This window comes from Hippocampus bargibanti, linkage group LG08 (assembly GCF_051943395.1).
Source record: "Hippocampus bargibanti isolate YZ-2025 linkage group LG08, ASM5194339v1, whole genome shotgun sequence".
Classification (NCBI taxonomy): domain Eukaryota; kingdom Metazoa; phylum Chordata; class Actinopteri; order Syngnathiformes; family Syngnathidae; genus Hippocampus; species Hippocampus bargibanti.
Window position 1 is genome coordinate 4,680,064 of NC_142741.1, and position 11,515 is coordinate 4,691,578.

General features: G+C 43.0%; 1 protein-coding gene across 1 annotated transcript; it reads left to right on the plus strand.

The window, feature by feature from the left end:
• The first annotated feature begins 3,771 nt into the window (after window positions 1-3,771).
• neurod1 (neuronal differentiation 1) lies at window positions 3,772-10,023 on the plus strand. Its single transcript, XM_089002922.1, has 4 exons — window positions 3,772-4,419; window positions 5,950-6,228; window positions 6,961-7,190; window positions 7,252-10,023. The coding sequence occupies exons 2-4, from the start codon at window positions 5,987-5,989 to the stop codon at window positions 7,767-7,769; spliced, it is 990 nt and encodes a 329-aa protein (XP_088859048.1). The 5' UTR covers window positions 3,772-4,419; window positions 5,950-5,986; the 3' UTR covers window positions 7,770-10,023.
• Window positions 10,024-11,515: the final 1,492 nt, after the last annotated feature.

The window sequence follows — 11,515 nt, forward strand, 5'->3', positions numbered from 1 at the left end:
AGGAAACTCCACGTCCTTTTTTGGTCAAGAGCAGCCGCAACACACTTGGATGTGTGTGTGTGTGTGTGTGTGTGTGTGTGTGTGTGTGTGTGTGTGTGTGTGTGTGTGTGTGTGTGTGTGTGGCCGAGAATAGGGAGACTGGGGAATTTCCTGTTTCGGGACCAGTTTCCAAATAAAAATGGGCTTGTGTTCTTTTTTTTTTTTTTTTTTAGGAGGGTGGGGGGTCCCATGGGGGGCCTCCAAGACCCGCCGATGGCCTTGACTTTGTCTCGGGTGCGTCTTGAAATGTCCCCACTGCGTCCTTCCTATCTGTCTTCCAATGTCCAGGATGCGTTTGAAACGTTGCTCACGCTGAGATGTCCTCACAAGGGTTGGAGGTCCAAAGAGACAAACGCCTTTGCGGCTTTCCAGCGCACGCATGCCCTTCTTGGGTGGACTGCAGATTTTTACTGGACGCCGTGCGTGCGCGTGCGTCCGAGCAAGCCAGCCAGCGGCGTGTTTTGTCTTTATAAGGCCTCCGGTGCTGCAGGACTTTCACGCTGCTTGGGCTGGAGTGGCCTCCTGCGTGCGTGCGCGCAGTGGATGGCGCCGTCGTCCGGACGTTTGGATTACGACGCGCTGAGCAGCCTTTTTCGCTTTCTCTATTTGCTGCCATCTAGCTATTAGCTATCTATTCGCTATCTATTAGCTATCTATTCGCTGGCTATTAGCTATCTAATAGTTATCTATTCGCTAGCTAATAGCTATCTATTCTCTAGCTATTAGCTATCTATTCGCTAGCTAATAGCTATCTATTTGCTGGGTATTAGCTATCTATTTGCTAGATAATAGCTATCTCTTCACTAGCTAATAGTTACCTATTCGCTGGCCAATTGCTAACTATTCGCTGGCTATTAGCTAGCTATATATTCGCTAGCTAATAGCTATCTATTCACTAGCTATTAGCTATCTATTTGCTAGCTATTAGCTATTTATTCACTCGGTATTAGCTATCTATTCTCTAGCTATTAGCTATCTGTTCACTAGGTATTTGCTAACTATTACCTATCTATTCGCTGGCGATTAGTTATCTATTCGCTTGCTAATAGTTATCTATTTGCTGGGTATTAGCTATCTATTCGCTAGCTAATAGCTATCTATTCACTAGCTATTAGCTATCTATTTGCTAGCTATTAGCTATTTATTCACTCGGTATTAGCTATCTATTCTCTAACTATTAGCTATCTATTCACTACCTATTAGCTATCTGTTCACTAGGTATTTGCTAACTATTAGCTATCTATTCGCTGGCGATTAGTTATCTATTCGCTTGCTAATAGCTATATATTCGGTGGCTAATAGCTATCTATTCGCTTGCTAATATCTATCTATTTGCTAGCTATTAGCTATCCCGGGTTGAGTGAACGCCCAGCTATTTGCCATTGTCTGTCTGAATGGCTAGCTAGCTATCTATTAGCTGTCTGGCTCGCTGGATAGCTATCTGGCTGACTGGCTATTAGCTATATGACTATCTAGCTAGCTAGCTCTTAGCTAACTGGCTCTCTTTATATCTATTTGAGTGACTTCCGGGTTGAGTGAATGCTGGCGTGTATGGCTGCTGCTGCTCACCCACAGAAAATTTGATCCTGTGACTGTAAAGTGACCTTGCAGTGCAGGCCTTTCCTGCTATGGCACACCTGTTGCCCATGATGTCAGAATCGGATTGGGTTGGATGAGCCTTTATTAGTCTGGCAGTAAGTAGACAAATTGACATTTGACAGCAGCAAAGTTATGAAAGGAAGAGGAAAGGAAAGAAAGAAGTAGAAAAACAAAAAATAGGAGCTGCTGGAAAGACAGCGATGGAGCTCGCTAGCAAGCTAGTTCTCTTTGTTGGATTGGATGTACCTTTATTCGTCTCTCAGTGGAGAAATTGACATATCACAGCAGCAAAGTTATGAAAGGAAAGAAAGAAGTAGAAAGACAAAATACAGGAGCTGCTGGAAAGCCAGCCACTTTCGCTGCGCCATCTTGACTTTAAAAGAACAAAAAAAACGATATAAATTATATGACAACACAAAGACAAAGTCATTCATTCTTCAGCACTTGCTGTACCCTCTTTGTGACATGAAGCAGTTCTAGATGATGACAATAATAATAATAATACATTTCAGTTCTAAATGCCTTTCAAAACTCTCAAGGTGAATTTACAGTCACAGGATCAGTTTTTCTGTGGGTGAGCAGCGGCAGCCACACGCGCCGGCGCTCACTCAACCCGGAAGTAAGTCAAATAGAAAGCTAGCTAGCTAATAATTACAATAATACATTGTATTTATAAGCGCCTTTCAAAACTCAAGGACATAGCTAATATATAGCTAGCTAATAGATAGCAAATACGTCTGTGTAAGGTGTCAGTGGTAAAGAGTGGTCCATCGATGAAAATATTTCTTCAGCAAATAGATAGCTAGGTAGCTAGCTAGATAGCGTGTGCTACAAACGTGTGTGTGTTTGGCTGAAGCAAAAACACCAAATTTGGGCTTCAGAATGAGGCCATTGTCCAAGTTGTTGCTGGGATGGTCCGCGACAGCTGCAGTGCGCGCCTGCGGCCGCCAGATGGCTCTAAAATGCAATTGTAACACTCCCTCAACGACATTCACAATCCAAACGCAGCGACATTCAATATGATGCAATATTCATCATTAGGATCCTGGTCATCATCCCCGTCATAACATCTGGTCGTGGTTGTAAACAATGATTCTAAAGAATTTTTGACCACAAGATGGCGCCGCGAGAGTGGCTGCCTTTCCAGCGGCTTCTGTATTTAATTTTTCTACTTCTTTCTTTCCTTTTCCTTTTTTAACTTTGCTGCTGTGAAATGTCAATTTCTCCACTGCGAGTTGAATAAAGGTACAGTGAATCGCTATCTAGCAAGATATCTATTAGGTATCTATTACCTCGCTAGCTAGCTTTCTATCTATTTGAGTTATTTCCGGGTTGAGTGAACGCTGGCGCGTGTGGCTGCCGCTGCTCACCCATAGAAACACTGATCCTGTGACTCTAAAGTGACCATGAGAGTTTTGAAAGGCGCTTAGAAATGAAATGGATTATTATTATTATTTATTATTATTATTATTATTATTATTTGCTAGCTATTTCCTATCAATTAGCTCTCTGGCTAGCTATCTAGCTAGCTATCGATTCATTAACTAGTTGGATCACTATCTAGCTAGGTATCTGTTGGCTATCCATCGGCTAGGTGGCTTTCTATCTATTTGAGTTACTTCCGGGTTGAGTGAACACTCGTGCGTGTGGCCGCCGCTGCTCACCCACAGAAAAACTGAAAAGTCAGCTTGAGAATTTTGAAGGCGCTTAGAAGTGAAATGGATTATTATGATTACTACCCGGCTGGCTATCTAGCTCGCTACCCAGCTGGCTATCAGATAGCTAGCTGGCTATCTATTAGTTATACGGCTACCTAGCTAGCTGTCTACCTATTAGCTGTCTATTGCCTATCTATTAGCTAGCCAGCTTTCTATCTATTTGAGTTACTTCCGGGTTGAGTGAATCACAGGTGCGCGTGGCTGCCGCTGCTCACCCACAGAAAAACTCATCCTGTGACTGTAAAGTGAGAGTTTTGAAAGGCGCTTATAAATGAAATTGATTATTATTATTGTTATTATTATTATTATTATTATTATTCAATCCAAAGAATCCTGGCAAAGTCTGTGTTGGTCGCTGCTGTAGCACGCGTCCGCCACAGGGGGGTGCTGTTTGACACTCCAATGCACTTAGAAAAGGACTTTCCTCTACACTGGCATGTACGCCGATAAAAAAGTTAGATGACGCCTTTTTTTATCAAGTGTGCGCGCAATGGAAAGGTGGGCGTACGCGCACGTACACACGCGCGCTCCTGTGAAATTGACTCAGTGTTAAAGATTAGCCAGCGCGTGACGGAAGCGCTTGAAAGTTTCCCGGTAACGGCCGAGCAGAGCGATTGCTCGACCCCACCCCCGCCCCTCGTCACCATGGTCGCATCGCGTTGCCATGGTAACAGGCTCCACTTGACCCGTCTCGGGTCCATCCGCCCTTCTTTGCCCCTCCGGTCACTTGGCGTCAAACTTTGAAGCGTTTCATCAGGTGGAACCCGGTTGCGGCTTCCGGTGAGGCGAGCAACTTTTCCGGAAGTCCGCTGACCGAGCGGCGAGGCGGCAGATGGGATTTTCGGCAAATGGCGTCACGTGACGCCTTTGGCTGACTTAGGCGCCATATGGCGAGGAGGCGCGGCCCCGATGCGCCGATCGCCACGCACGCGCAGGCACCTTGGCTATAAAAGAGCGACTCGTTCCGCGCGCAAGGCACAAACCTGCACGCACGCACGCGGGATGCGCGACATCTGAAAGGTGGACGAGCAAAAATCAGCAACAACAACAACTAAACACGACAGGTAGGCGGATTTTATTTTTTCTTCGCATCACGTGATGCAGATGTGTCTGTTTTTTTTGTCCAAAGAAGCACGAGGAGCTTTTTTTTGGGTGGACGCAATTGGTCAATTGTTGGGAGATATTCCAAGTTCGATTCGTGTTGCGGCGGCTCTTCGTTCCAATTGGAATGAAGACGGGAAAAATTACCAAAGGGGATTATTTATTATCAAGTGATTTTTATTTTAGTCCGTTATTATTTGGGATTATTATTATTATTATTTGGGATTATTTTTTATTTGGGATTGTTGTTATTATTTGGCATTATTTTAGTCTGTTATTATTTGGGATTATTATTGTTATTTGAGATTATTATTTTAGTCTGTTATTATTTTGGATTATTATTATTTGGGATTATTATTATTATTTGGGATTATTATTTTAGTCCGTCATTATTTGAGATTATTATTATTTGGGATTGTTATTTTAGTCCGTTATTATTTGGGATTATTATTATTATTTGGGATTATTATTTTCGTCCATTATTATTATTAGCATTATTATTATTAGTAGTAGTCGTATTATTATTTGGGATTATTTTTTTATTTGGGATTGTTATTATTATTTGGCATTATCATTTTAGTCCGTTATTATTTGGGATTATTATTGTTATTTGAGATTATTATTTTAGTCTGTTATTATTTTGAATTATTATTATTTGGGATTATTATTTTCGTCCATTATTATTATTAGCATTATTATTAGTAGTAGTAGTCGTATTATTATTATTATTATTATTATTAGTAGTAGTAGTAGTATTTGGGATTATTTTTTTTATTTGGGATTGTTATTAGTATTTGGCATTATTATTTTAGTCCGTTATTATTTGGGATTATTATTATTTGGGATTATTATTGTTATTTGAGATTATTATTTTAGTCTGTTATTATTTTGATTATTATTATTTAGGATTATTATTATTATTTGGGATTATTATTTTAGTCCGTCATTATATGAGATTATTATTTTAGTATTATTATTATTTTATTATTATTATTATTATTATTATTATTATTATTATTATTATTATTTGGGATTGTTATTTTAGTCCGTTATTATTTTGGATTATTATTACTTGGAATGATTATTATTTTGAATTATTATTATTTGGGATAGTTATTATTATTTTTATTATTATTATTATTATTATTATTATTATTATTTGGGATTACTATTATTTGGCATTATTATTTTAGTACGTTATTATTTGGTATTAATATTATTATTATTATTTGGATTATTTTTAGTCCGTTATTAAACAGGATTATTATTATTTGGATTACTATTTCAGACCGTTATTATTTGGGATGAATATTATTTGGAATTATTATTTTAGTCTGTTATTATTTGGTGTTATTATTTGCGATTAGCCCCCCTCCCTCCAAAAAAAACGACAATTGTTGAATCCCTTTTTCGATTTTTATTTTTATAAGGAATTCTGTCAAAATTCAGTTGACATTTGCATAATAATGACCTTTTTTTGGGGGGGACGAACGAATCTCAGCATCGTCATCTTGATCCTCATCGACGTCATGACGAGGTCGGAGGTGAATTTCGGCGAGGGCGAAGGTCGCCGGCGGCGGCTGGACGAGGACCGCCATGATGAGGAAGAGGATGGGGGTGAGGAGGAGAGGGAGGGGGGCGACGACGTCGAAGAAGACGACGACGAGCGCCCGGAGGACGACGACGACCAGGACGGCGGTGGCGGCGCCGACAGCAAACCCAAAAGGCGAGGACCCAAGAAGAAGAAGATGACCAAGGCTCGCGTGCAGAGGTGAGCCCGGCCTCGCACCTGGGGGGCCCTTGGGGTGGGGGTCAAAACCACATCCGGTGACTGTCCTTGACTGTCCTTGAGAGTTTTGAAAGGTGCTTATAAATGAAATTTATTATTATTATTATTATTATTATTATTATTATTATTATTATTATTATTATCTATCTATTTGAGTTACTTCCGGGTTAAGTGAAGCTGGCGCTTGTGTCTGCCGCTGCTCACCCACAGAAAAATATATCCCGTTACTGTAAAGTGACCTTGAGAGTTTTGAAAGGTGCTTATAAATGAAATGTATTATTATTATTATTATTATTATTATTATTATTATTATTATTATTATTATTATTTGAGTTACTTCTGATTTGAGTGAACGCTGGCGCGTATGGCTGCCGCTGCTCACCCGCAGAAAAAAATATCCTTTGAGTGTAAAGTGTCCTTGAGAGTTTTGAAAGGCGCTTAGAAATGAAATGTATTATTATTATTACTGTATCTATTAGCTATAGCTAGCTAGCTTTCTATCTATTTGAGTTACTTCCAGGTTGAGTGAACTCTGACGCGTATGGCTGCCGCTGCTCACCTGCAGAAAAAAATATCCTGTGACTGTCAAGTGTCCTTGAGAGTTTTGAAAGGCGCTTATGAATGAGATGTATTATTATTATTATTATTATTATTATTATTATTATTATTATTATTATTATCATCACACAAGCTTTTATTTTGGCGGGCAAGCAGGTTCAAAGTGCGTCGCATGAAGGCGAACGCTCGCGAGCGCAACCGCATGCACGGCCTGAACGACGCCCTGGAGAGTCTTCGCAAGGTGGTTCCTTGCTACTCCAAGACCCAAAAACTGTCCAAGATCGAGACCTTGCGCCTAGCCAAGAACTACATCTGGACCCTCAGCGAGATCCTGCGCTCCGGCAAAGCCCCGGACCTGCTCAGCTTCGTGCAGGCGCTCTGCAAAGGTAAGTCGGACGTCAAGGCGGGGTGACGGGGGACCCCAAGTCACGCGTCTGTGACCTTCAGGTCTGTCCCAACCCACCACCAACCTGGTAGCGGGCTGCCTGCAGCTGAACCCTCGCACCTTCCTCCCCGAGCAGTCGCCGGAGCTGCCGGGCCAGCCGCCGCCTCCGGTCCCCGCGGGCGGGCTCCCCTACGCGGCCCGCTTCTGCTACCAGACGCCGGGCCTGCCCAGCCCGCCATACGGCGCCATGGACCCCTCGCACATCTTCCAGCAGGTCAAGGCTCCGGCCTACGGGGCCCCGGAGGCTTACTTGGACGGGGTCCCGTTGACGGACAGCCCCCATTTTGACGCGCCCCTCAGTCCCCCCCTCAGCGTTAATGGCAACTTTTCGTCCTTCAAGCACGAGGCGGCGGCGGGGGCATCGGCGGACTACGACAAGAGCTTCTCCTTCGGCCCGCATTACGGTCTGGGGGGCGGGGTGGTCTACCCCCAGGTGGACCCCCTGCTGGGCTTCGACGGACACTCGCATCATGAGCGGCTGATGAGCGTCCAGCTCAACGCCATCTTTCACGAGCACTGAGTTGGCGCGTCCGCGAGAAGACAAACTATGCAAGTTGGCCCTCCATTAGATCTGAATTTGTTGCTCTTTGGCACCGCCCCCCTTTCGACATCTTTGCCAAGGCATTTGGGACATTTTCAATCTGTCAATCAATCTGCCATCTTTTTTGTTCAATATTGCTCCCGGTTTGGCCATTTTCAGCATTTCCGTCCCCAAATTCGCTAAAAAAAGGGGGGTGGGTGGGTGTCAATCTATTAGCTCAATCTACTAGCTGGCTAGCTAGCGTTCTCTCTAATTAGCTTTGTATTAGCTATATAGCTATATAGGTGGCGAGCTAACTAGCTAGCTATCCGTTGGCTATCTATTAGCTATCTACTAGCTGGCTGGCTAGCTTTCTCTCTACTTAGCTTTCTATTAGCTATCTAGCTATCTAGCTAGCTATCCGTTGGCTATCTATTAGCTATCTAGTAGCTGGCTGGCTAGCTTTCTCTCTAATTAGCTTTCTATTAGCTATATAGCTATCTAGGTGGGTAGCTAGCTAGCTAGGTATCTGTTGGCTATCAGCTATCTACTAGCTGGATGGCTAGCTTTCTCTCTAATTAGCTTTCTACTAGCTATATAGCTATCTAGGTGGGTAGCCATCCAGCTAGGTATCTGTTGGCTATCTATTAGATATCTACTAGCTGGCTGGCTAGCTTTCTCTCTACTTAGAGCTCTATTAGCTAAATAGCTATCTAGGTGGGTAGCTGTATAGCTAGCTATGGGCTGGCTATTTATTATCTATCTACAAGCTGGCTGGCTACCTTCCTCTCTACTTAGCTTTCTATTAGCTATATAGCTATCTGGGTGGGTAGCAATCTACTAGCTGGCTAGCTAGCTTTCTCTCTACTTAGCTTTCTATTTGCTATATAGCTATCTAGGTGGGTAGCTATCTAGCTAGCTATCTGTTGGCTATCTATTAGCTATTTACTAGCTGGCTAGGTAGATTTCTCTCTAATTAGCTTTCTATTAGCTATATAGCTATCTAGGTGGTGAGCTATCTAGCTAGCTATCTGTTGGCTATCTGTTAGCTATCTAGTAGCTGGCTAGCTAGCTTTCGCTCTACTTAGCTTTCTAGTAGCTATATAGCTATCTAGGTGGGTAGCTATCTAGCTAGCTATCTGTTGGCTATCTATTAGCTATCTACTAGCTGGCTAGGTAGATTTTTCTCTAATTAGCTTTCTATTAGCTATATAGCTATCTAGGTGGCGAGCTATCTAGCTAGCTATCTGTTGGCTATCTGTTAGCTATCTACTAGCTGGCTAGCTAGCTTTCTATCTATTTACTTCCGGGTTGAGTGAATGTTGGCGAATGTGGCTGCCGCTTGGCGAATGTGGCTGCCGCTGCTCACCCACAGAAGAACTGATCCTGTGACTGTAAAGTGACTTTGAGAGTTTTGAAAGGCGCTTAGAAATCAAATGTATTATTCTAATTCAAATTGAACAAGCTAACTAACTTGTTGATGATCAACGGGTAGTGTAAGTTTTCGGGCTGCCGGACGACGACCCCAAAGAATCCTTTGCCCCCCCCCCCTTCGAGGTTCCCAGCTGACCATTCCGGAGCGGCTGAAATTCCAAAAAAGAGCCGCTGTCAAAGGGCCAAGCGTCAGCTCAGATGCAGTCACAGCACAAATGAGCGCAAGCAAAGCTAGCTCGGACGTCCAATGGGCCGTTTCCACTTTGGTCACATGACTGGGGGGAGTTTTGCACACTGGGGATGACGCCAGGATGTCCGCAGAGCAGACTGACGTTTGGGGTCCTCTCCCAAGCAGGCGGCTTGTTGCCACCACCAATCAGGTTTTCAGGAATGCCACAGTTAAAAAAAATCACAAACTGGTTACAGGTAACATCCGACTTACGACCGAGTTCCGTTCCGACCAAACGGTTGTAAGTCAATATGGTCGGTCCTAAGTCGAAATCCATTCAAAATGTTGAATAGAGACTCGCATTGCCGGCCTGCTAGCGTGTTGCGGTGCCATGTGTAGAATTAAAATGTTAAAAAATAGGGTTTGGAGGTTGTGGTCGTAAGTGCGGGAGGTCGTAAGTTGAGCCGGTCGTAAGTCAGATGTTACCTGTATGTTAAAGACAAAGAAAAAGAAAAACAGACACACCTCTGATTCCTGATTTGATAGATGACGCTGGTTTTGTCGATGACACGCCATACATGAGTGGGAGCTCGTGTGTGTGCATGTGTGTATGTTGCCATGCATAAACAATATGATTTTCATCAATGAAAACATTGTGTGCCCGTTTGTGACCACAACAAACTAGCTATATAGCTATCTAGCTATTAGTTATCTATTATCCAGCTAGCTAACTTTCGACTTATTTGAGTTATTCAACTATCTAGCTAAGTATCTATGAGTTATCTATTAGCTAGCTAGCTAGCTTTCTATCTATTTGAGTTACTTACGGGTTGATTGAACGCTGGCGCATGTGGCTGCCGCTGCTCACCCACAGAAAAACCTATCCGGTGACTGTAAAGTGACCTTGAGAGTTTTGAAAGGCGCTTAGAAATGAAATGTATTATTATTAAAAAAAAACAACAACACACACCACCATTCTTCAAGTGAGACGTTAGCTTTCAGCTCAGCTAGCGCTTTGCCATTTTCAGCTTGGAGATGAGATGACTAAAGTGAAAAAAAAATCTGCATTTAGTCTGATTATTTCTTGATTTATTTATTTAGCTAGCTAGCTATTTGCTATCTATTTGTTATCGAGCTGGCTGGCTGGCTATCTTGCTAGCTATCAATGAACTAAAGAGCTATCTAGCTGGCTATCTATTCGCTATATAGCTATCTATTAGCTAGCTAGCTAGCTATCTTTTTGAGTTATTGCAGGTTGAGTGAACACTGGCGCGTGTGGCCGCCGCTACTCACCCACAGAAAAACTTATCCAGTGACTGTAAATTGACCTTGAGAGTTTTGAAAGGTGCTTATAAATGAAACACATTGTTATTATTATTATTTAAAAAAAGCCAAAAACTAAAAGCCAAGTGAGGAGTGTGACCGAGGTGGCAATTTAGCAATCCTCTCGCTTTGATTCACGTTTGAAATTAGGGTGTCCTTTGTAGTTTGGAACTGACGAGCCTTGCTAGTGTTAGCGATGTCATGCTAGCGACTGGTCAATTCACAAGCATTTAATCCAATAAGCAGCAAGTTTGGTTAGTTTTGACCCGTATAAACCCTCGGCTTTCATTACAAGCCATCAAACAGGCGTTTCGAGTTGTGTCAGAGGCGCCGAACGTGAAAACACCCAGAAGAAATCAACGTTTCGCTAGCTTCTGGTTTGGCAACATAAAATGGCTGCCGGTGGCTTCGCTTCTCGCGACATCGATCAAGGCGGAACGAGAAGAGAGCCGCCGATGAGTGTTCGTGTTCACGTTGAACTCAACGAGACACGTTTTGTTAGTGTAGCATATTCAAAACTTTGAAATTAAGCACCGGAAACGGAGAGAAAATCGTGGTACGGAGAAAAAGTTTCAAAGTCATATGACTGTAACAGCGCCAATGATACGAATTATCTTTCAGAACATTTTTTTTAATTTGACGAAAACTTTATTCGGGGCTCATTTGAAATCCAGAGAGTGCGCGTGTCCTCGTCTGCCCGGTCGTGCGCGCTCCCGCGACCCGGCGGCGTCGTCTCCATAACGACCAGACCCCGGAAGTGCTTGGATTAGTTTCGGACCGCGAGGGGAAACGGGGCGGGGGGGACGTTTTCATTTGTCGC